At 42.2% G+C, this 25,755-nt stretch overlaps 1 protein-coding gene across 1 annotated transcript; it reads left to right on the forward strand.

Annotated features, from left to right (window-relative positions):
* The first annotated feature begins 260 nt into the window (after nucleotides 1-260).
* Nucleotides 261-25,755, forward strand: NINJ1 (ninjurin 1). The gene is made up of 4 exons (XM_028719010.2): nucleotides 261-784; nucleotides 12,969-13,200; nucleotides 19,351-19,506; nucleotides 22,455-25,755. Exons 1-3 carry the CDS (start codon nucleotides 710-712, stop codon nucleotides 19,494-19,496), a joined length of 453 nt encoding a protein of 150 aa, XP_028574843.2. The 5' UTR covers nucleotides 261-709; the 3' UTR covers nucleotides 19,497-19,506; nucleotides 22,455-25,755.

Consider the following 25,755-nt stretch of genomic DNA (forward strand, 5'->3'; position numbering starts at 1 on the left):
TGTGGATTTCTTCTTGAAGATCTAGTCTGAAGAAGAGCCCCGTGTAAGCTTAAAGCTGCCTTAATGCATTGTGAGACGTGAATGGCTACTTTGGGACAGAATATACTTTGATCTACTGTCAGGGTGTCTCACATCTCGCCATGTGGACTGTAGCACTATCAAAGAGCGCGCAAAATCCACTAGGATGATTAGGGAGCCAGCTGTCGTCTCCCGCCTTTGTTAGATGTCGAAGGGCTTAGCCGTCATCCTCTGGCGAGGAGGGCGGGCCGCTTTCCTGGAAAATAGGTATCGCGCCGGGCCGCCGGCTGAAGTCATTCTCTGGCAAGGAGAGCCCGACACGCGCCTGGCCCAGGTTGCACCAATAGCAGGAGCAGCAGCAGAAGAAGAAACTGCCCTTTGCAAACAGGAGCAGCGCGCCGTCGGCGCCGCCCCAGCAGGCAAAAGGGAAGTGCCGCGGACCGCTCCCCATCTGTAGCAGCGCCCGGCCCTCGGAGGCGGGACGGGGCTTCCCCCCCTGCAAGGCTGCGAGGCGGGAAGGAAACCCGGCGCTCCGCTTTCTCGCTCCCTCCCTCCTCGCGCTCTCCAAAGTGCCCGTAGCCCACAGCGCGAGCGGAGCTCCCGGGCCTAGCAAGGCTCCCATTCCCGGCTGGCCAGGAAGAAAGGCGGAGAAGGCAGCTCCCACAGCAGCAGCAGCAGCGGCGACGACGGCATGGGCTCCTCCACGGACACCCACGAGATGAATGGGCTGACCGCGGAGAACGGCGACGCGACGCCGCCCGAGCAAGTAAGGAACGCCCCGGGGGAAAGGGAGAGGGAGTGCGCGCGCGCGCGGAACTGCTTTGCAGTAGCCGCGGGCTATTGAGCGCGCTTGCCGCGAGTCCGAGGGAGAAGAAGAAGGCAGGCGAGGCAGCAGGAGACGGGGAGCTGGCGTTTCAGACGCCGTGCGCCCTGAGGGGCCTTGTTTGTTTCCCGGGCGGCAAAACGGGCAAAAGTCCGCTCTGGGAGGCAGCTGGGGGGGACCTGTCTTGCCTGGCCGAAAAGCCTTTAGGAAAGCGGTGAGGTCAGTGCCAGCCTGGCTGCTGCTTGGCAGGGATTTCCCGGAAATCTCAGCCAGCTTCCCACAAATCTCGGCCTCCAGGGAAGGACAGGGAGAAAACAGCGAGGGCGGCTTCTGGGCGACGGAGGAGGAAAGGAGCCTCGGCCCAGGCTGGCAGTAGATTTGCGTTCCCTAGTTCTGCTGCGCTCACAGCTGCTTTTGCATCGTGTAGCTGGGGCAACCCCGGCAGACGGGTGGGCTACAAATTATTATTATTATTATTATTATTATTATTATTATTATTATTATTATTATTATTATTATTGCCCATCACTGTCACAGTCAAGAGTGTTGGAAATGAAAATAGCCCGAAAGAGGAGGAGCCAGAGGATAGCTTTCTTCTACTGATCTACAAAAGAATGTAAACAAGTGATCAGGTGACATATAGACTTCAGAATGAGCTGGGAACTGCATCAGGCCCAGGAGGAATTCATGTCATTAAGCTGAAGGCTTGCCAACTGAAGTTTACTTGTGTCTCCCCCATGACCCACCCAGTTACCACCTTAGAGACAAAAGAGGTGTGGAGCGGTATCCGTGGCAACAGAACCTGATTTCACTGAAAGTCTGTTTTGATGCACTGGTCCATCCACCTAGATCAGGGATCAGCAAACTTTTTCAGCAGGGGGCCGGTCCACTGTCCCTCAGACCTTGTGGGGGGCCGAACTAGATTTTGGGGAAAAAATGAACGAATTCCTATGCCCCCCCCCCCAAATAACCCAGAGATGCATTTTAAATAAAAGGACACATTCTACTCATGTAAAAACACACTGATTCATCCATGACAGGATTCATCCAAGGAAGGAGAGTCCACCACGTCTCGTGGGAGTCTGTTCCACTGCTGAACAGCTCTTCCTGTCAGAAAGTTTTTCCAAATGTTTAGTTGGAATTTCCTTTCTTGCAGTTTAAAGCTATTGGTTTGAGTCCTACCCTCCAGAGCAGGAGAAAACAAGCATGCTCCCTCCTCCTTGTGACAGCTTATTTGAAGATGGCTATCATATCTCCTCCGTTTCCTCTTTCCCAGGCTAAACATACCCAGCTCGTTCAAGCGCTCCTCATAAGGCTTACTTTCCAGACCCTTGATCATCTTCGTTGCCTACCTCTGCAAGCATTCCAGCTTGTCAACAAAATTTTATTATATTACATTGGTACTGTTTGCCCTGCCCTGCCCATTTTGTTTTGATTTTCATACAAAAGCTTGCCCTGCCTCTTGTCAAATTTCCTTAGATCCAATTTCAGTTCCCTTTTCCCTCTGATGTGAGATATTGCTGGTATCCACTTGCTCATTGGAGCTGTTTGTTCTGTCTGAAAAGGGCAGGAGGTTCTTTGTGCTAGGGTGCACCAGGGCTCAGTCCTGGCATTTATGTTAAGTGCCACAGCTCAAAGCAACACACAATGAAGGCAGAACAGATTCAAAGCCATAGATTAAAAGGCAAAGGCTTTGGCTTCCTAGTCAGCTCCTGTTCCCACCACCAACTTCCTCCCCTCACCCAGTTCCACTGGCAAGTGCATAAGACTTGGGAGAGGGAGGTGAGGATTTATCTCATTTGTATTGGACTTTAGCGAACATCAACAAGATGTCCTCTTGTTCAAACCTTAGAAATAAACCCCCGTTTGTCTCCCAAGTCATCTGCTTTTGCCCTAGAGTTTGGAAGAGATTTGAGGGTGGGGAGATGTTTCTCGTGTTGTTAGAATAGGGTAAGAATACTCCAAGGAGGGGATATGTGCTGCTGGGTTCTCTTCCTCAGAAGATTAGAAGCATTTGTCCCTGGTGATTTGTTGAGCAGATTTGTGGACACTTGAAAATGCCTCTAAGTCACAGAATGCATTTCAGTTACTACTGAGCAACTACTGAATCCTCCCTCCCCCATCATAGATTCAAGAGAAGGGCTTTCAGTTCGTAAGCGTGGTGTTTCAAGACAATCTCCTCTTTGTCTAAGAAAATTTAAGCATAAGCCTATCAGAGTGGGAGTTCTCATCATAACCGCCTTGAAAATGGATTATTGGCTGGTGGCGAATCCTCAAATTTTTGATTGGTTTCTTAGTTCACCTATTTTGGGAAAACATGATTGAACTTGTAGTTTATTTTGCAACTCTAAGCAACTTTGGGTGGTAGACCTTTTTTTGATATGCTTTAGTTTGGTTTCTGGTTTGGCCCTCAGACTGAGATTGCTTTATTTGCCATGGGGAGTGAGTGGTGCCTGGAGGCTGAGAAGTTGTAAAATCTTTTTGATTTTACTGGACCTGCCAACAGCTTTTGATCTAGAAGACCATGGCATTCCACTTGAGTGCCTGATCGACCTGCCAAGAGTTAGGGGACTGCTTTTAAGTGGTTCCACTTCTCTCTGACAGGACAGTTTCGGAAATAGTCACCGGCCAACTGTTATTTTTAGTTCTCTGCAACTATCTTCACTTAAATGGTTTTATCCCAGCCATTTTTAACATCTGTATGAAACCGTTTGTAGAGAGAGCCTGAAGTTTTGGAGTACAATGTTAGCAGCATTCTGTTGACACTCACCTCTGTATTCTTCACATCCAGGAACACCAGTCTTAGAGCATAAAATGAGATTTGGTGGTCATGGAAAATTGAATGAAAACAAATAAGCTGACACTGAATTATTGCAAAGAAGAACTAGAAGTAGTGATGGTTTGAGAATTCTAGAATCTGTGGAGATCCACTGGTGATCACTAGAGTTTATATCCCAGCTCTGTTGCTGAGATCACTGTTGATTGTGTCCTGAGTTGGGGAGGCTCATCTGATGTCGACATGAAACCAAGTCTTTGTGTTATCATCCCAGTCCTGTGGAAAGCTCTTCCAGTAGATATTCGGCAGGCATCTTCTGCATTAACTTTTAAACGTCTGCTGAAAACTTTGTTATGCTGCCAGGCTTATGCAGACAATTAGGAACAATATTTTTTTGGAATAGCTAGCTAGTAATTTGTGATTTTAATTTGTGAGGGGATTATGTGGTTTTATTTACAACAGTCTGTATAATAGTTGAAAACTGCTTTTTAAAATTAAATTTGGCATATAAGTATTTTTTTTAATAAACAAACTAATTAAAAGGCAAGGGTCAAACTGGCAAGTGGTAGCCCATATATCTCCAAGCACCCTGTTCACACCCCCAAGCTCATTTTTCTTCCCCTGCCCCACATGAGTGTTTCAAGTAACTTCTGATCAGGTGTGAAAGTAAAGACTGGACAGAATGAGTTAAATATATAACAATTACAATCAATCAATCAATCAATCATTTTTCTTCCCCTGCCCCACATGAGTGTTTCAAGTAACTTCTGATCAGGTGTGAAAGTAAAGAATGGACAGAGTGAGTTAAATATATAACAGTTACAACCAATCAATCAATTAATCAATATGGAAGGTTTAGTTTTGCATTCCACCCGCTTCCCCTTCCCCCCCGCCCCGCCCAATTCAGTGTGTTCTGAAGGACAGTGGTAATATTAGTTGGGCCGGAAATGCATACTTGCATACCAAATTTACCATGCAGAATTAAACAATTAGGCTTACTAGCTAACCATTTTTATTATATATACATTTTCATAAGGCAGCTGCACACAGTTCAGTGGTTCAGTGGTTCTCATTTGTATGAAAGCAATCACTAGCAGCACAGAACTGCTAGTCTGGTCGAATTTGACTTTCAGCTAATTACTCCATGCGTGAAGGCATTAGAAAATGCCTGTGTGTCATAACATTAATCCTATGACTCAGATCCCTGTTTATATTCTGAGCTTATGCAAATGCAGGTCTATGTGCAGGCATGAGTACTTCTGAAAACATAATAGTATGCCCACAAGCCACAGCAAGATTCTGCTGGATATGATTTTTCGGGAACATCTTCCAAGAGAATATTCCTGAGTAAATTAAGACCTTGACATATAGACAGGATATAAAATGTAAAGGCCATATTTTGAGAAACTGCCATTCATCTCAAGAAGTCTGACCCACAGATGGGAATGTTTCCACATGTGGATCTACTATAATGCAAGGACACAACCGCACTGCTGTGAGTGTGAAATGCAGCAATTTCCCTGCAAACCTTTCCCTATTTCTTAGTACAAGAGCTTCAGGAGTACCGTTTCTGGAGTTTGCATAATCAGGATCCAAATCTCTGAATACTTAAAAAAAAATGTTTTGTTTGCTTGAAATTTGTTGCAAAAAAGGAGATTTTTAAATATGTACTTTTAACGGAATGGTGCAAGTCCTCGCTATGTTGAATCGAATGTTTGTTATAACAGGGTGGGGTTATTCATTTAAAACCACTGGGCTTCGCATTTGAAGGCCAGGTGCAGCCTCGGCATAAGCAAGTCTGCAGCTTATACTTTCCCCCATGAGGTCACACATGCAGGATTTTGGGGTGAGACTGTCTACATGTTAAAGGTAAAAGGTAAAGGGACCCCTGACCATTAGGTCCAGTCGTGACCGACTCTGGGGTTGCAGCGCTCATCTCGCTTTATTGGCCGAGAGAGCCGGCGTACAGCTTCCAGGTCATGTGGCCAGCATGACTGACCCACTTCTGGAGAACCAGAGCAGCACACGGAAACGCCGTTTACCTTCCTGCCGGAGAGGTACCTATTTATCTACTTGCACTTTGACGTGCTTTCAAACTGCTAGGTTGGCAGGTGCAGGGACCGAGCAACGGGAGCTCACCCCGTTGCGGGGATTCGAACTGCCGACCTTCTGATTGGGAAGTCCTAGGCTCTGTGGTTTAACCCACAGCGCCACCCGCGTCCCTTGTCTACATGTTACCTTCCTTATAAAACAGAAGCTGGAAATGGTCTCCATGTGATGGGAGTCTTCATGTACTGTGTGCAATCATCCATCGCATAATTATTCTGTGGTGAATGTCTGTCTCAGCACCGGCCATAATAATGTGCTGCTGGCATAGAGACTCTCTGTGTAATGTGAAAGAATCAAAATATAGTTAGGTAGTGGTGTGAATGGTCCATTGTGTCACGGCTTATGTGTGTAGCTTCTTTGTGATGAAGCTATTTTGTAGACAAGTCCTCTAGAGTGGTTCTGCACAGTTTTAACGGCCTAACTATCTGTTACTTTAAATCTATGGTTTGGCACAGCATCAGTGTTACAACCATTAAACGTAGAAGTCTGCATTTCACGTGGGGACCATGTAGAGAAGCAGGGAAGTGGGGTTTGGTCCACATTTCTTCTAGATTCTAGTCAAATATTTTAACAGGCTTTATTTATAAATGAAAATCTTCTCAATGTAGTATTTTTCCGTGTATAAGACTAGGTTTTTCCCTTAAAAATAATGTCAAAAATTAGGGGAAGTCTTATACATGGATACATCTCACATTTTCTTAAATCTGAATCTCCAAAAATAGGGGGCGTCTTATATATGGGGATGGGATGCAGGTGGCGCTGTGGGTAAAAGCCTCAGCGCCTAGGACTTGCCGATCAAAAGGTCGGCGGTTCAAATCCCCGCGGCGGGGGGCGCTCCCGTCGTTTGGTCCCAGCGCCTGCCAACCTAGCAGTTCGAAAGCACCCCTGGGTGCAAGTAGATAAATAGGGACCGCTTATCAGCGGGAAGGTAAACGGCGTTTCCGTGTGCTGCGCTGGCTCACCAGATGCAGCTTTGTCACGCTGGCCACGTGACCCGGAAGTGTCTGCGGACAGCGCTGGCTCCCGGCCTATAGAGTGAGATGAGCGCACAACCCTAGAGTCTGGCAAGACTGGCCCGTACGGGCAGGGGTACCTTTACCTTTACCTATACATGGGGGCATCTTATAGATGGAAAAATACGGCATTTAAATCATACTTTACCACAGGCCTACTAGCTTCCCTAGTGCAAATTCATATCAAGAGTCTTCTTGTTGTTGTTGTTTAGTTGTGTCCGACTCTTCGTGACCCCATGGACCAGAGCATGCCAGGCACTCCTGTCTTCCACTGCCTCCCGCAGTTTGGTCAAACTCATGTTCGTAGATTCGAGAACACTGTCCAACCATCTCGTCCTCTGTCGTCCCCTTCTCCTTGTGCCTTCAATCTTTCCCAACATCAGGGTCTTTTCTAGGGAGTCTTCTCTTCTCATGAGGTGGCCAAAGTATTGGAGCCTCAGCTTCAGGATCTGTCCTTCCAGTGAGCATTCAGGGTTGATTTCCTTCAGGATGGATCAGTTTGATCTTTTTGCAGTCCATGGACTCTCAATAGTCTCCAGCACCACAATTCAAAAGCACCAGCCTTTTTTATGGTCCAGCTCTCACTTCCATACAACACTACTGGGAAAACTATAGCTTTAACTATACGGATCTTAATTCTGGCTTGGGATTCATCCAGTCCAGCCTTTCGCATGATGTATTCTGCATATAAGTTAAATAAGCAGGGAGACAATATACAGCCTTGTCGTACTCCATTTCCAATTTTGAACCAATCAGTTGTTCCATATCCAGTTCTAACTGTTGCTTCTTGTCCCACATAGAGATTTCTCAGGAGACAGATGAGGTGGTCAGATCAAGAGTCTTAAGCATTACTTAAGAATACGAAAAAAGATCTAAATAGAATATGGATGTTAAAAGACATGTATTCTGGGAAGCAGTTTATTGTGTTAATTAAATGTTTGAGATTTCCAGTTTAATTCTAATAAATTTGCATTTGCTACAAGTGAATTGTTTCTTTATGTTGGTCTGTACTATGTTTTTCAGACATGCTTTTGGAAAAAGTCACTGATTTCTGAAGAGGTAAAGAAACACATAGCTAGAGTTTAACTGGATATCTTAAAAGCAGTTCAGGTCTTGATTCTGTTTAAGCCAGGGCTTAACTTATAGATGACCAATATTACACAATGCATACATAGAGCCATACTACCTTGAGGAGCCATGTCACATCCCATTAATATAGCCCTGCCTTAGCTCTTAAATGCTCAAAGTTGGGAAAGTGAATAAGAAGCAGTTGAGCATGATAGTAAGAAAACATATGCTTGATGGGAACAGAACGCATGATGCTAACCAGAACAATACCCACCCACATGCCAAGATTAAAACACCACTTTTAAGTGCTTAACAGATGTAAAGCTTTTTCTAGAAGAAAAAGCAAGTTAAAAAGAGAACAAGGAAGAGCCAAACAACACAGATCACAGTTTCAAAACTGATAAAATAATTCTGTACATCTCATGGTTCCAAAAACATTATAAGTAAACAAGATGTCTAATCCACCAGAAAAGCAGTTAGTATTAAAATGTATGTTTGCTAATCATAGGCTTATAATTGTGAAGACCAACATACAGCCCCAAAATAAGGAGTGGGAAATGATTTTCTTTCAGGTTGAAATGGGCTGCTGCATTGGAGCAGCTGCAGGGAGGCACCTCTTCCTACACTCGAGTAGGACCTTGGCAGAGACACATGCCCGACTGGCATGTTCTCTCCCTCCTCCCTGTAATATCTCCCTCAAACAAAAGTCTCAGTTCTTTCCCCTACTAGCCCGCTGTTTCAGCAGTTTTGATGCAAGCAATCAGAAATGAGAACATTTTCCTGTTCCAGGAATTAGGCAAGAGGGAGATGCCCAGCTCTGCCTCACTTCCTTAAAAAAAAGAAAAACGTATCTCAGTGCTGGACTTGTTTGCGGCATTTAATTTTATTTCACTTCTTGTCCAACAGTTAATATTTGTGTTTTTTCTTCATGTATGCACTTGTTTATCCAGCGGCGTAGCGTGGGTTGTCAGCACCTGGGGCAAGGCAAGTAATTTGCGCCCCCTAACCCATGGATTTGCGCCCCCTAACCTGTGGATTTGCGCCCCCTAACCCGTGGATTTGCCCTAACCCCAGATGTTGCGCCCGGTGCGGCCGGCCCCCCCTGCACCCCCCACGCTACGCCACTGTGTTTATCCCAAAAAGATGTCAGAAATGCATATTCCTGATAGAAACCTGGATAAATACTATGAAGGGTCATTTACAAATCTCTAAAAAATGCAGGGCAGATTGTGTTCATGGGCCCAGAGGGGGCGGGGGGGGGGGGGAGTCAGTGTGGTGCAGTGGTTAGAGAGTTAAGACTAGGGAGACCCAAATTCAAATGAGACCTATTTTGCCATGTAGCTTAATGGGTGACCTCAGCTGGCCTAAACCCTCTCACAGACTGTTATCTGGATAAAGTGGATGGTGTATGCTGTCTTGAGCATATACTAACAAATCAAAACCCCTGACCTCACTTTAACAAGGAGTATGCCCCCCCCACACCATCCCACATGCACAGATGTGCAAAAAGATGGTATTCAAAATTAGGGGAATAAAAAGTGGGTGTATTTATACAAAAACCAATGTAACTTGAAAAAAAAGTTCTAATAACGGGGTGGGGGGCAGGATGGGGCAGTAGCAGGGTGGTGGGGAAACACATGCATTTAGTTTATATCAGGGGTCAGCAAACTTTTTCAGCAGGGGGCCGGTCCACTGTCCCTCAGACCTTGGTGGGGGGGCAGACTATATTTTGGGGGGGGATATAAGAACAAGTTCCTATGCCCCACAAATAAACCAGAGATTCATTTTAAATAGAAGCACACATTCTACTCATGTAAAAACACCAGGCAGGCCCCACAAATAACCCAGAGGTGCATTTTAAATAAAAGGGCACATTCTACTCATGTAAAAACACACTGATTCCCGGACCGTCCGCAGGCTGGATTTAGAAGGCGATTGGGCCGGATCCGGCCCCCAGGCCTTAGTTTGCCTACCCATGGTTTATATTAACAAGAAGACTTGTACCTCTTTAGTGAGGCAAGAAAGCAAAAATGTAGTGGAATGCTAATGGCTGGGAAAAGACAATATATTTATTTTCCAGATGGCGTCATAGAAGCTTTGTTGTCTTCTGTGTTGTGTCACCCTCATCCACTGCTGTCTCTTTTCACAGATTTTAATGTTTCTGTAATGCTTCAAAACTCTGCAAAATCTGTTTCACCAGAGTCAATAATGGAACAAGAGAATTTCTGCATCCTGTTCCTATGAAACAAGATAACATCTGATTTTGTCCAGCTCCTAAAACTCAACCATAAAACAATATTCTTTTTCCCCACAAGTTCTTCATAGGCTTGAAATGTTTAATGAGATTTTGCTGATCCAGGGCCAGTGTTTACCAGATGACAGTAGGATGAAAGTACTGTACATGCTGCACATATGTGTATCTTGGAAATATATATGAAAGTTTTCAGGGTCCGGATATTGGGGTCCCCTCTTAGCCTTAGATATTTTGATTGCAGGGAAGGTCTGCCCAAGTGTGTATATTCTGCAAAAAGGTCAGAAACCTGTTTATTAAGTAAATGTTGGGAAATGCTTGCCAAAATATTGCACATTGAAGTTCCACTTCCCCCACAACTCAGAGCTTCCTTGCTGGAGTAGGACCAGAGGTTCACATGGCACAGCATCCTGTTCCCAGCAGTCTCTGCTTCAGAGACGCCCACAAAGTTCACCACCCCAGCTCTGTGCCTTTGGCATTTAGCTCTCCCATGCCTCCTTTCTGCAGAGCCAATGCAGCTTTTGTGTCCTGCTCTTATAACTGCTTCTAATCATTTCCTGTCTCCTCTCCTAGCCCTGTCTTACCCCATCCTATTCCATTCCACCCATCAGGAGCTGTGTGCTGGGCAGAAAGAAATGCAAAAAAGAGAGCTGTAATGACCAGAGAGCTGTTGCTTCTTTTCCACCCAGTGGTTCCCATGGGTCAGGGGAGGTACATGTGTACTCCTTCTCCTACCATATATACCATTCCTGTTTTCCTGAAGCCTCTGCCTGCCCAGGGAAAGGTGTACTATCTGTGCATACCTTTAAGCATGTTGCTGTTTTCATTCATGGAGGAACTGACCCTGGTTTAATGGCAAAAAGATCCACTGGCAGCAGATAGGCTTCCCTCAGGACAACTTGGTTCCCATGGTCCCCTCTCCTTTCACACACAAATGCCAAAGTTGGGCCCTCTTTGGCCAGCTACGCATGTGCACAAGAGTGCTAGCGTGATGACAGCCATACATTTTTATGTATATAGGAAGATACTTTGAAATTAGGGCAAATTTACCCCATTAAATTATCTCTTTTTCCATTAGTGTGAAACACTGAGTTCTTTTATGTTTTGTAACTAGTCATATAACTTCTTTCTGCACAGAAAGTATGTTCTTGTAAACTGAAAAGCATGAGTCATACTGGGAAATTTCCAAAAACACACACACAAAAACCCCCCTCACTGCACATTGCATTGCATTGCAGCAATACTGAAGTGTCACGCTTCTCAAGGAGAGTTCCTAACCCCCAATTTAGAGCTCAAATAAAAGTGACAAGAAAGGAGAAGGGCATGTTGGAAGTCAGCAGGGGGAAAAAACCCCATCAAACTGATTTATGCTGTTAGGAAAAATATCCAACTACATTTTACTGCAAATACATGATCTGTGGTGGCACAATTAACAAGCTTACTGGATGCTTAATTGCACACCTTGTTAACTTTTTGCTTGGTAAACTGAAATTTACCGGCTCATGATGGACAGGTCAATGTTCCATTTCCCATGAGCACCTTCCATGCTACCGTGAAGGAAACAGCATTTGCCTCAAGCAGGTTGCTGATGTGTTGGTGAGGCCCACAATATCCTTTGATATTCAGATATTCAACAGGGGTAGAGGAGCAATGATTTGTGAGCAGAAGCTTCTGATCAGCCATTGTCATTTGATAGGAAGTCTCTCATACAACCTGATTTTAATTCCACCCTGTGCCAGGAATTAATTTACCATAAATATTAGAACAGACCCAAACTACAGTTTCTTCCAAACAAATGTCAAGACATTGGGGTAGGAAAAGGATGCTGACACGACTAGTTATAGGAAGCAGCAAGGTGTCATAGATGCTGGGGCACAGAAGCACATGAGAGAGGGAAGGGCTGGTGCTGCAGCCCAACACAGACGTGGAGGGGGCACCTTTCCCTTTGGAATAGGCAAAGTGAGGGGACAGCGAAGGAAGGGCCATCTGTCTTGGCAGCTGGGATGGGACGAGCAAAAGTGAAACCACTTTGTATGTATGTGGGAGTGGTTGGGCTCACCACAGATTGGCTGGCAGGCTGAGGGCATCCGTGGCGCAATGTGTGATTCTTTAGAAACCTAAGGTCTGATGAAATGTGTAACTTACGGAAGATTTCATCAAAGGACAAATCTCAACACTAATAGGATTGTCATACATCCTATTTGGAATACTGTCTGGGTTGAAATCGGCAAAAATGTCCAGGAAAATCCGGCCACATGGCAGCCCATTAAAATTGCCAAAAAAAGGCAAGTTTTTTGCAATTTTGCCAGAAAAGCTTGACAACTTTGGGGGGAAAAAGAAAAGTGCCACAACTTTTCTGTCCAGATTTTCACTGTTTGGAATATGGCAACCCTAACTAAACTTGTTAGTGTAAACCAAATCGTGGTAATAAACTTCATTCTGCTATTGTGATGGGGCATGTTTGGTGATTTAAAAAATAGCTACAGGCAGCAGAGTATAAAACTTATCTTTGTCAAACAGTGCAACTTTCTCCAAGTACGGTAGTTCTGAAGCTCTTACTTCTTACAGTTTAACCAGGACTTTACACGAATATCCATCTTACTCACTTCTTCCTAGAACATAACTTTTCAAACGGTGAAGGAGAGCTGCTTTCAACCATGAAACAACCATGACCAGTTGGTGTTCTGTATTTATGCCACACTGTCCTGCCAGAGAACACAGAAGGGCTTATATGGGGTTTCCCATCTCAGCACTGCTCAAAGCAGTTGTATTCTGTGCAACCTGCTTCCCATACAATGTACGGTACTTTTAAACACAGCTGTAGCTGATAGGAAGCAGGGTATTATCACACTCTGACCATGCCTCTAATGCTGCCTGAATCATGACTCTTTGAAATGTTGTGCCTTTCAGCCTCGAACACAATGGCTGCAGAGAAACAGACAAATTAACATCAACCATTATGCCAATAAGAAGAGTGCGGCAGAAAGTATGTTGGACATTGCTTTGCTTATGGCGAATGCATCCCAGCTCAAAGCAGTTGTGGACCAAGGACCTACCTTTTCAACCTACGTTCCACTTGTTGTCCTCATCGGCATCTCGCTCTCACTTCAGATCATAGTAGGCGTGCTTCTAATATTCCTTGGTATGTATAGTCACATGAATTTCTTATGATTTTGTGCCATTTATAGAATTCATTTCTCTGTTTCAAAAGAGGCATGCTCATATTTTTCAAAAATAATTGTTACAATCTTGGTGTTCATTTTTCCATTTTAAAATGGGCATGTAAAAAGAAACTTCTTTAAAAAATAGCTATATCCTACTTTTATAACAAAGTTCCTTTAAATAGTTCCATATAAGTGGATGGGTGCATTATTATATTTTATTATTATTATGTTCTTATCAGATTCTGTGCACTGCGTGAGAGACAAAATGAATACATATAATACATGAACACATACAATATAGGAACAGTTCTCTCTGAATAAGAATATTATTGATTAGCCCCTTTCAGGTAGTCCCCTTGATGTTATTGCAATTGTGTCAATCAGGAAGGTGGAGCCAACTGCTAGCCTAATCCATAGGTCCCTCACAGGTCGTACCCCCAAACTTTGTAAGGGACATCAACAAAGGAAAGCAGACTGTGTGCCCTGTGTGATCAGGTTTCCCATTCATGAAGAAAATAGGCTTCCATCAGACTACAAACATGTGCAGGTTAGGAAATATATGTGCAAACTCTACAGTATCTTTTGTTGGGTTATTTTGCAAGGCTGCCATGGAATTACTTACATGAAATATTTACTGAAATAAGATACTAAATATATTCTTTTCTGAAAGCTTTCCTGAAATTTTACCATTCGTGTTGTGGAAAAGAAGTATCAAAAGACTACAGTTATGACATTTGTTTCTGAGGAGTAATTTTTAGCTCAAGAAGTATATAGGAACTGTCCTTCCAAACCCTGAATTTATGTAGCCTGAACTATACTTTTCTTCCATCTGAACTATACTCTTCTTCCATGCTGAGGAAGTCATACTCAGTATTTTAACTACTCTGTCATTTTCTCAGATCTATAAATAGTTTTACTTTGGCTTATAGCATTACAACACTATAGTCTCATTAGGAAATAAAAGTAATTGCTTCAAAAGCAAGCCCTCCAAGGTTTTGAAAAGGAAAGTAGTAAATATGGCTTGGAAGCCAAGGACTTGTGACTGGAAAACTCCAAAGCTTGTATAGCCTTTCACCACAATGGGTTTATTACATAGGATTCCCTTGGGCATGTTATCAACGTCACAATAGTTTTCTATTACATAATGTTCCAAGGTACTTATGAAAGTAGCTAAATGACATTTCTGCTTCTGCAACAGGAGATAATCAGTCACTGACCACATTTTGCTTTTACTTTTTAAGAATATTTATAGACCACCAGTTCATAATAAATATCATGAAATATCATAATTAAATCATTGTTAAACCATAAAATGCACAACGAGTGACCAACACTGAATAAAATTCATTCTCTATTGAGGAAAACGAAAATGTTTTAAGCAGGCAACAAACTATCAGGATTGTAGATGCTTGTATGATTGCAATAGGAACATGGTTCCAAATTACTAGTGCTACTATGCTTGGTTCACGCAGAAATGAAACAAATGTTAATCTGTTTAGAAAGTGTAAACATGAGGTCAATTTATAAAGAAGAAAAGCAGCTTAAGATGCTGTCCCCCTCCATGTCAGCTGGTCAGGAAGGGGATAATGTTTCTCAGACACCTTGTGGAACATTGAGTTAGATCCAAATTTGCTCAGAGCAGACGTCTCTGAACTAAATGCTCCCAAGAGCAAAAGCAGAGAAGGCAATATCTGGCAATTCCTCTTTCTCCATACAGCCACCTATCCTCCCTAACCGCCCCCCTGCCAAAAATCCACTTTTCGCAGAAGAGTGAGTTTATACCCAACCAGAATTTTCATCAAATGCTGTGATTTTATATTTTGTGTGTATGAAATGAAAGCACATTGTGAGGGCTTGGCTTTAAAAAGCACTTTTACACTTTTTAAAATATAGATTTTAAATACGTAACAATTAATGTTGGTAGAGTATGAGATTCTTAATCCTGGCATCGTGGGTTCAAGCCCCACATTGGGCAAAAAGATTCCTGCATACCCATCCAGTACAAAAGGCAGGGTTGAAAACATTGGTTTATTGGCAGCCTCAGTTTCACCTCAAAGTTTGCCTTTAGTAATCATTTTTCTTGATTCAGGGTAGAACTGGGTAGTCCAAATGTTGGGCTACTTTTCCCCCTACCCACACAGGGATATTGAGAGGTTTATAGGAGCAGCTCACTTGTTATCAGGCCTGTTCATTTCAGGGCAGAAAGGGAAGGAAGGAAGTGGTCAGATCCGTAGCCAGAGAGATGTTTTGTTCCAAATGTGGCCTGGCAGCTTCTCTTGCCAGATTCCAAGCCTATATTTTAGCAGTAGGACTCTTCCCCTCCCCCTTTACAGTGGTACCTCAGGTTAAGAACTTAATTTGTTCTGGGGATCCGTTCTTAACCTGAAACTGTTCTTAACCTGAAGCACCACTTTAGCTAATGGGGCCTCCCACACCGCCGCTGCATGATTTTTGTTCTCATCCTGAAGCAAAGTTCTTAACCTGAGGTACAATTTCTGGGTTAGCGGAGTCTGTAACCTGAAGCGTATGTAACCCGAGGTACCACTGTATCTGTCTTTTAAATTGCAAGAGCCAGAGAAGTTTAAATCCTTCACCCCTGTGTCCTGTATTGCCATGCTGCAAATGAGAGCATAAATCTACTTTCCTTGCTCCAAGTTGAATTGGGAATTGAGCTAAAGTGAACTATTAACCCGTTTAAAATGCCAAGATTACCTGCCCAGATCACACCTTAAAAGAAAGAGAGAGCAAACGCTCTGTACGTGGAATGTCTCCTTTTGGTGGCACTGAAGTTCAAATTTATTCATAAGGCAACCAAATACAGACATTCATCCCATAGATTCTGTAGTACCAAAAACCCTTTTGTAAGACCTTTTTCATTGGCAGGGGGATGAAATAGATTAGGCTACATGAAATGACAGTGGGATTGGATTACTATAATAAAATGCTTAACAATACCTGTACTTAAGAATGGTTTCAAGTTTAGCTCTATTGTGTAGTACTACAATAATGAAATAAGATTACTGCAATTCCCTCTGAAAGCTCGGAGCCTGGCTTTGTTAATAGACAGTGTTGCATTTTAAAAGAAATAATCAAACCCATACTTTATATCTCCAGTGCTGGTGAATCATCTGAAACTGGGTGATGTCTGAATGTATAAACCAGAGTGTTATACCTTGAGCTCACTGGTTTCTTTCCTGCCAGCAGCCCACCTCATTGATTAGATCATTACAGTATTATTTTTTTCTAACAGCTGTGTCAGCTCTTAAAAATCATGTTGTATAATAGCAGTCACTCTGGACTGCTTGCATTTCTTGGAATCATATTATTGTGATTTTAGAAGAAAGAGGATAGCATCCACATGATTGAGTCTGTACACCGAAGTTAATTTTAGGGCACACATTTCCCACAGAGAGCAGCTCTTCCCATCATACAAGATATTGCTTTCGAAATTTTTGGGAGTTTCCAAAGCTGATAGTGATGTAATATGGGAAGTCTTCTGTTCAAATAAAGAAAAAGAGATTTCGTTGAACCTGCACATGCTTCAGTCTGGCATTTCTCAACAGGTTCTTTGAATTGTGGTTCATATCAGCTGCAAAGTTTATTTTGAAAAGTCTGAGTTTAAAATTAAGCATTTTTTGATCCTCTCCAGTTGCTTCATGGTGCTTTTCTCTGTCTCAATATGAGGCTATGTTACCCATCCTGCCTAATGCTTTTGAAAAAAGTATCTTGCTCTTCGTTGATTGAACTTTGTTACTATTTTTTTCCCCATAGTACTCTGCTCTGTAATAGATTGATTGTGCTGTATCAACAGCTTATCGCATTTGAATACTGAAATAACTGAGCCTCGTTTCTCCCTTATTAACCTAATTCCTCATAGAATGCAGTGTTCTGGCAATCAGGAGAGCCTGGTCTGTTGCATTGTTAGGAATTTGCTTGTGGAGAAATGTAGCCGGGTTTAATTTTGGAGGACCAGGAGGTTCACATCATATAGCACCCATGGGTCATGGCTCACTGATTCTTTAGATTCTGCCTCATGTCCGTGCAAACTTTATTTTTAAAACTCTGAATTAAATATTAAGCAATTTTACATTGTTTCCAGACAAGTGAGAGCATTTTGAAAAGCAGTATTTATAAAACATGAAGAATCTGTGTAGTTGGAACTTTTATTGTGCTTCTTATTTTGTACAGGCCACTTTAAACAATTCAAAATAAGAGGAGTCTTTGCTAATGCCAATTTCTCCCATTCATATTCTCACAATAGTTTCTGTCTCACAAATTTCTGTGGTAGGAAAAACAAGACAAAACCATCACTGCTCAAGTTGCCCTAGTCATCTCCTGCCTTATGGAAATATCTGCTCATAGAAGGTCGTCTGAGGAGAGCCTTCACTCTCTCCAAATGTGGAGCAGTTCCTTCAGACTTCATGCAATTCCATACAAGAGCATGCATATTTAATACGGCCCATTTATACATTTTTCAAAACCTGGAAGTAAAAATAACACGATGCAAATCCCATCTCTCTTTTCATCCTGCTCTCTTTCCACCTCAGCCACTCAGGCAAAGAAAAAATGCAAGAAAACAGCAGGTAGTTGTGATTCACACAACTGAAGCCCATTGCTTGCAAGTCCATGTTATTTAGTTGAGCAGGCATAAATGTTTTCTTTAGTAAAAAATAAAGCAGTAGGAAGTGAGCAGTGAGCTCATTTAGAATTCAAAGGTCGGAGAGACCAGGCAGAAACCTGTGGTAGAGGCTTTTAAATAATCTTAAGCAGCACTGCCTCTGGTAACAAGGTAGCAAGAAATGGATAAAGCAAAGCAAATGACAAAATGTCACATAAAATTAAGGAAACTCTAGAAACATTCTAGCTTAGGATAGAAGGCCTCAGGCCTGGTGCAGTGAGGTTGAGGGAACTATCTTTCATATGTGGTGGCCCTGTAAAAGGGTAAAAGAGTATTGGGAAATAATCCATAATGAATTGAAAATTTTAAAGTACTTTCCCCCCAAAACCAGAGTCCTTTTTGTTGGGGATAACTCAGACGGAAATTCCCAGGTGTCAAAAAAGGTCATATATGTATGCCACTACTGAGGCCCGTGTTTTGTTAGCCCCCAAACTGAAAACGAGCGAGGTCCTGACTAAAGAAGAGTGGCAACTTAAACTCATGAAAGATGCACAGCTTGGTGACCTAACATATAGAATGAGAGGACAAGAAGAACATACATTTAAAGAAGATTGGAAAATGTTTATATGGGGAGGAATTGTGTACACTTGAAATCATTGGCAGCATTAAGATAAACTCAACAGTGTAGACAAGTTTTGAGGGATGTAATAATGGAATACTGAGTGGTTCAGTTTATGTAAAATTTGCAGGGATTTATGATATGCAAAATGAACCATGGAAAGAGAAGGGAAGTCGCTGATACTTTAAGGTTGTTTAAATGAATATTTTGAATTGTAAAACATTTGGTGTTCTCTTCAGGCTATGTCCTGTCAAGCCACACCTCCTCACCAGGCCTGCTCCAAGCCACCCTCAAGAGCTCGAAGGTGTCCTTGAACTGTGGCAATGCTTGCCTGGATGGAGAACAGGGATAGGTGCATGTGTGTGTGAGTGTGTATGTGTATGTGTAGAAACCTGGCTTTTGTGGCTGGAATGTAGCCCACTTATGCAAAGAAAAGTGCTCCAGCAATTGCTCCACCCACTTTGCTTCTGGCTTGTGGCCTCCGAAGATTGCCAACTAAAAAATAATGTCCCTCAGGCTGAAAAAGGTTCCCTGGCTGTTGTAGTTGATAAAGCCTAGTTTGTATGGATGATTAAAGTAATCATTTCCTTAATAAAAAAAAGCATTTCATTTCACCTACTACTTCAAATATTGGCCTGTGGTTGCAAATTCTTTGTCAAGACAGCCACTGAAAAGCATCCAAGAATAATGTTTTTTTACTTTTTTATTATTCAGATAGTTGGCACCCATATCTCTCTTGAGTTCTACTGGCACACAAATTTTGTTACCTTCCCTTGCTGATATCTCCCCCCCCACCCCCAGCAGAATTCCAATAATAACAACAACATATCTCTCATATTTGTGCTTGTTTCTCATTGGTAATATTTCTTTTGTTATTTCCCCCCCTTGCAGTCAAATATGACCTTAATAATCCTGCAAAACATGGCAAGCTGGATTTCCTCAATAATCTGACAACTGGACTGGTGTTTATTATAGTGGTTGTGAATATCTTCATTACGGCCTTTGGAGTTCAGAAGCCAATGGACTCAAACGTATAGGTCAAAGAAGGTGAGTTCCTACCCATAATATAGTTTCCCGGTTATTTTTCATCTGTGATGTGGGCCTCTGTGTCCCCAGATCTGAGGCACTGAGGGAGCCCCTCCCTTGAATGGAGCAGCCCGTATTTCCTCCTCATCTGTATTTTCCTCACAATTTTCCTGCCATGGTTGTGGTTGTAGTTTAGCATTCCATGCACAAACCTGAGGCTTCTGGGCTTTCTTTTCCCACAATGAGACTAGAAACTTTCCCTTCCATTTTCAGCTACCCTTGGTTTGTTATTAGGGCAAAACCCTAACAACAGAGTTGTGATTATCCAAACTGTGGTTTAGGCTTTGAAATTGTGCTTTGAGGATGGCTTCTTTCACTAAACCGTAGTTAAGTTTGACTAGTGTTGTCTGGGTTCACCCACAACAACCAACTGCAGTTAGTTGAAAATGGAAGCAAAAGCTTCTGAACTCTTCACAGTCCCACCAAGTTACCAGTATGTCTGAAGCTTGTTTGTGTAATGTTAAGCTATGGTTTAGCATTGTGTTTGAATGCAGCCACTGAATCAGGATACGGATAAAGATTTAGAGTGCAAAAAGGAAGAATAACTAGTGGTCTTTTAGCCCCTCTTTCCCCCTCCCCTTGTCATAAATGACATTCTCTCAGAAGCAGAAATGTTTTCTCTTCACTGTTGCCCATGAGTGAAAGCACAGTAAAATTAATGTCCTCTGTCATTATAATAAATAACCTTTTAATGCAGTCACGAATTTGCATTAAACCACATCTGTAAGCATTAAATATATGGGAGACTCATTCTGACGTAACCTAAATATGCAGTTTTTAGACTGGACAGTGTTTCCCCCTGCTCAATACACTTCACCTCCTCTCTACAGGAAACCCAGCCTAGGAAATTCTGAACCACAGTTTGAACCACATATTTGTGGAAACTTAGAACTGTTTGGGCTTTTTCCTCACTAGATCACTTGAAGAAAACCAAGCTGCCTCAAAGCACCACCCTGCTCCCCCGCCCCCCGGCTTGTAAAGGGTCAAAGTCAGTGCCTGGTTAATATAAGAAATCATTATGGAAATTCACACCTTCCCCAAATACTCATTTACTACCAGTGCTCCACATTTAGCCCTTCCAAAGGCAGCAGAAAGGCAGAAGTGCAGAGCAGGCAGTGAGCTGATCAAGTATGAGAATGCTAAAGGAATGGAGTCAGCAAATTGTTAGAAAAGCAGAACCCAGCACTGTACCACTGTGAAGGAGGAAGTGGGACAAGGGGGTGGCGGGGATGTAGACAGACAGACAGACATTCAGAGAGAGAGAGCAGCAATGAGTGGAAAAGACCAACCAGTGGAAATGGGTGGCTCCTTGCTTACACAGTCTTCTCATTTACAGGGAGCTGGTAAAATTTGGGCTCCTCCCTTGAGGGACTGTGAAGGGTGTCTCCGCACCCCTCACCCTTGTTGACACAAACGTTAACAAGTTCAGGTTATTTTGGACCAAGATGGAATTTCTAGGCCCTCTGACAGTACACCTACTCTCAAATGTCACATTGCCTTGTCAAAATACTAGCACCGATATTTGCTGACACCATCTATCAAAGTGACAGGAGGAGAAACCGTATTTCAGGTAGCATGTTATCTGGGAGACGTTAGCTTATATTAAGACAAATGAGTTGTAAGGAGCTACTGGGCCACCTGGAGAGCTCTGCATTCTGGGGTGTGCCAGAAAGGGTGTGGCAAGGCTACATGCAGGAAAGAAGAAAGGCATGCAGTCACCAGCCAACCTGCTGGTAGGCAGCAGACTAATTTAGAGGGGTAGGCCGTCTGCATGCCCAGTATTAGAACATAAGAAGAGCCTGTTGGATCAGGCCAATGACCCATCTAGTTCATCATCCTGTCCTCCCTGTGGCCAACTGATGCTTGTGGGAAGCATGAAAGCAGGACTAGAGCTCAACAACACTCTGTCTATCTGCAGTATTCACACTTCCTCTGACAGTGATGGAACATCACGGCCACTAGCCATTGACAGCCTTATCCTCCATGAATTTGTCTAATCTCCTTTTAAAGCCATCTGGGTTGGTGGCCATCACTGCTTCCTATGACAGCGAGTTCTGTAGTTCCATTACATGGAGAAGTAATGTATTTTATCCCATCTTGAATTGTCAAACATTCAGTCACATTTGGATGTCCATGAGGTCTAGTGTAATGAGATGGAGAATAACTTTTCTCTAACTACTTTCCTCATAGGGGAGTTGTTCCATCCCCTTGATTATTTTCATTAGTTGACAAAAAAGACAAATGACTGGGGAGGAACAGCTGGAGGCTGTTGCCATTACCCCCAACATCTGTTGCCTAGGGTGGTTGCTTACTCTGTCTAATGGCAGGTCCAGGCCCAACAATTCAGATTGGAAGCTCTTCCTGTAGAGACCTGTTCTCTTATACTTTGTAAAATGGCATGCCCATTTCTAGTTTAAGGAAAGTGGTGGTGTCGCTGGTGCAATCTACTGGGGGGCACAGCGTGACCCAGTTGTGGGTCATGACTCACCAACTGAAGGTCAATAGTTTTATATACTTATCCTTGTATTTAGCATGCTCTATAGAACAGTAAGAATCAAAAAGGACTGGAAGGTCATATGGGAATTTTGGGGTGAAATGGTGAAGTGACTTCAAAAGGGAATGTCTGTTTTACAAAATAGTCACCATTCTGCTTATAATAATAATAATAATAATAATAATAATAATTTCTTTATACCCCACCCATCTGGCTGGGCTTCCCCAGCCACTCTGGGCGGCTTCCAACAAAATATTAAAATACTGTAATGCATCAAACATTAAAAGCTTCCCTAAACAAGGCTGCCTTCAGATGTCTTCTAAAAGTCTGGTAGTTGTTGTTCTCTTTGACATCTGCTTGCATCCTTTTAACTACTTTCTTTTCTTTTCTTTTCTTTTTTCTTTTCTTTTTACAGAGACCCAAGATCTTAAATGTTGGGAGATAAATGTTATGAACTTGAGCCAGTATCTCTTAAATGGAAAACATGAAGAACCTGAAGCAATTCAAAAAAGCATTATTCTCTTTCAATTGAACTGTTTCTCCAGGAACTGTTATCCCATGCCTCCGATGGCAGCTCAGAATTCCTTGCTCTCTGTGCCTTATATGTTGAACAGAGAAAGAGGTGATTTCTACACTTGAAAGTATGGGCTTCACAGGAGTAGAAAGACAGCTGAAAATTCTGCACTAAAAGAAAGCTAGTTCATCTTGCAAAACTCAACTTTCTGATCCCAATATTTAACACAAATGAACTAATTTTTGTAATTTTTCTTTACATAATTCTAGCCGTAAAATGTCTCGTATTTGGAGCTTTATCTCTTCTGCAAAGGTCATTATACCTCATGCTCCTTCAGAACTCAAGTGTTCCAAGAAACAAGGCTTCAGCCCCACCTTTCTTTTTAGAAATAATTTGCTGTACTTCTTTCTGAGTCTTTACAGAAGTGTTGGCGTAAACTCTACTGCTTTGAGAGCAGTATCTTAAAATGCAGCCCATAGCATACACTTCTCAGTGCAATCCCAGCTTATGATCAGTCATTTAACAGTGTTGATAGATAATAGTAGCATGATACTTAGCTGATCACAACTCTAAAAGAGATATCCCCAGCCATCCTCCAGATTTACTCTGAGGACTGCACACATCACATTTATAAAGACGTGTGTGAGGGGAAAATGTGTACCCTAATGCTCTGTTGGATGTGAAGATGGCACATGGTTGTAGACTCATGCTCACTATGGACATGGCTTTGTGGTTTTTTTACAGCAATGTGGGAGGATATTTATTTGGATTTATAGTTTATCAGATTTGAGGGCTCAGGTGGCCACTAGTTTCAGTTCTGTAAAAGAATGACAATAAAAACAAATGATATAAGGAGATCCAGAAGGAGAGAAAATTAAAAGAGGGGGCATATTCCCAAACCCTCTCTAAACATATACAAATATCTATGTGAAATAACCCTAATTGGGGAGGAGAAAAGGCTAGAGTAAGACCTGTACAAATCCAAAGTGGTCCCAAAGGCAGTTGGATGGTGTCTTGTATGCCCCCTTCTGGCGACTCCTGCAGCCAAGCTGGTGCCAAATGTATTGCTCTGCTTTGGGCCACATCAGCAAGGCCAAGAGGGGGGTCTTGTTGTCTGGGTAGCCCAGGCCCTCCATGCAAACGGCCCGGACTTGCACCCCAGAGAGGTTTCCTTTCAGTTCTTTATTATAATAACCAAAAAGTTTCCGATTCAGACTGTAATTCTAACAATGTCAACTCATTGAAGGCTTATTGAATTCAATGGGGCTTACTCCCAGGTAAGTGGAGTTAGGATTGCAGCATTATTCAACATTAACTCTCCACTGAAAGGTCCTCTGTCTTTTGATAGCACTTCTCATATGATCCTTGTTGTACAGCGATTTTCGCAGAGGGCTTCTTAGAAGAAAGTCTTAAAGCTTTCCTTATTTTTTAGTACTTCAGGGGGGAAAGGCCAGAGACTTTTCATTCCCAGACTCTGTATTAAAGAGGCTCTGTTCAGACCTCTTTGATTCTGCAGTGATGTACTTGAGACATCTACTTTTACTTGAGTTAACTCTCAGGTTCACTCTACAAAAGCCATGGTGCATTTATTCCAGACTTCCAAAAGTAACTCTCAAATTGTAAGCAAAGGTCAGTAGGAAAAGACAGTTATGCATGCTTACCCATCAAAATGGGCTTTAGGGCTTCTAACTCTCTGCTGGACTATCACTATTTTTTTTTTTTAATGTAATGTGATTTCTTATTTTCAGTGCCTTCTTGGGTAATTCTGCATGAACACAAGAAACAAAACTATTCTTGAATATATACTGTTGCTGGCAATTGTATGCATCACACATATTTTCTATAAGAAAATATACTCAATATTTTTCTTAATGTACTGTATGTTAGAACCTGCTCCTAAGATATAGCTATGTAATTATTGTATTCCATTATTGTTTTCATTTATTATATGTATAAATATTTAAATGTACATAGAACTTAAGGTAATTAGTCAGAAAGTGTGGCATTTTCATTTACCATTTCAGTTGCTATTTTCCCCCACTGATTGTAAGAATAGCAGATTATTAGGGACTAATTTTTGGAGTAATATTCCATGGTAGGCATCTTCAGAGTAGACCCACTGAAATTTGTATACTTACTTAAGTTTATTGATTTCACTGTGTCTACTTTGAGGAAGACTGAAGTTGGCTATCACCAAAAGAATTATTATTATTTTTCTGTTTTGCCAGTAGGAAAATAGAGAATAAGAAGAGCACAGATGTCTCTTGAGACATGAGCTGGTTCTTTTTCAGTAAAAATGGTTGGATTTTTCTAAAATTGTATGTTAGTGAGAAGAAGAATGTGTCGTAAGACATGCAATGTACAGTTTCTTCTTGTTAGAATATACATGTTCCATAAAGGGCTGCAGAATTAAGGATTGGTTTGGCTAACATGTATTGTGCTTTCTCATCCATTTCAGCTGCTTAAATAATGCAGCACAATATTCAACCCTTGGGGCGCAGTGAATGGTGCAATAAAATAAGATTTCTCATTTATAGAAGAAGTGCAATGCTTTTTTATGATCTCTAGAGGTAGTGCAGGTTTTTTGTGTGAACTTTTTCAAGAACAGAACGTATAGCACTGATTTTACAGATTTTTAAAGAAAGCTTTAGAAATATAGTTACTTAAACTTTTGTGGCATTAAGGATGCAATCTTAAAGAATACTTACTTGGAAGAAACTTTTAAACAGATATGCTTAGGATCTGCCTTTATCATCCATGCTCCTGGTTGCTTGCAATTAATGTGGAATGGAGTGCATTTATTCCCGTAAGTTTAAACATGCTTTTTTACTCAATATTGTGTTAAGGCTGTAAGTCCTGTACTGTACACATTCACCTGGAAGAAAGGACTATTAAACTCAATGGGACTTTCTTCTGAGTAGACATATAGAGCACTGTACAGCATAAAACATACATACAATTTTTTAAATGGGAGAAGTGTGCAGGGGAGGAAGAATAGAATGCTAATGACTTCCAAGCCATAGAGGACCAGATTTTTCTATCCTGAGTGCCTCATCCCAAAGCTGGAGGCAGGAACTGAAATGCTTCCGATCCTTCTTCTCAGGTTGGGATCTTTATTTTTTTACTGCCGCTGAAACATGTTTTCCAGTGATGAAGATGAATTTTCTTTCTCTGATAAATAAAGCATTTTTTTCATTGTGTA

This window comes from Podarcis muralis, chromosome 2 (genome assembly GCF_964188315.1).
Source record: "Podarcis muralis chromosome 2, rPodMur119.hap1.1, whole genome shotgun sequence".
NCBI classification, from domain to species: domain Eukaryota; kingdom Metazoa; phylum Chordata; class Lepidosauria; order Squamata; family Lacertidae; genus Podarcis; species Podarcis muralis.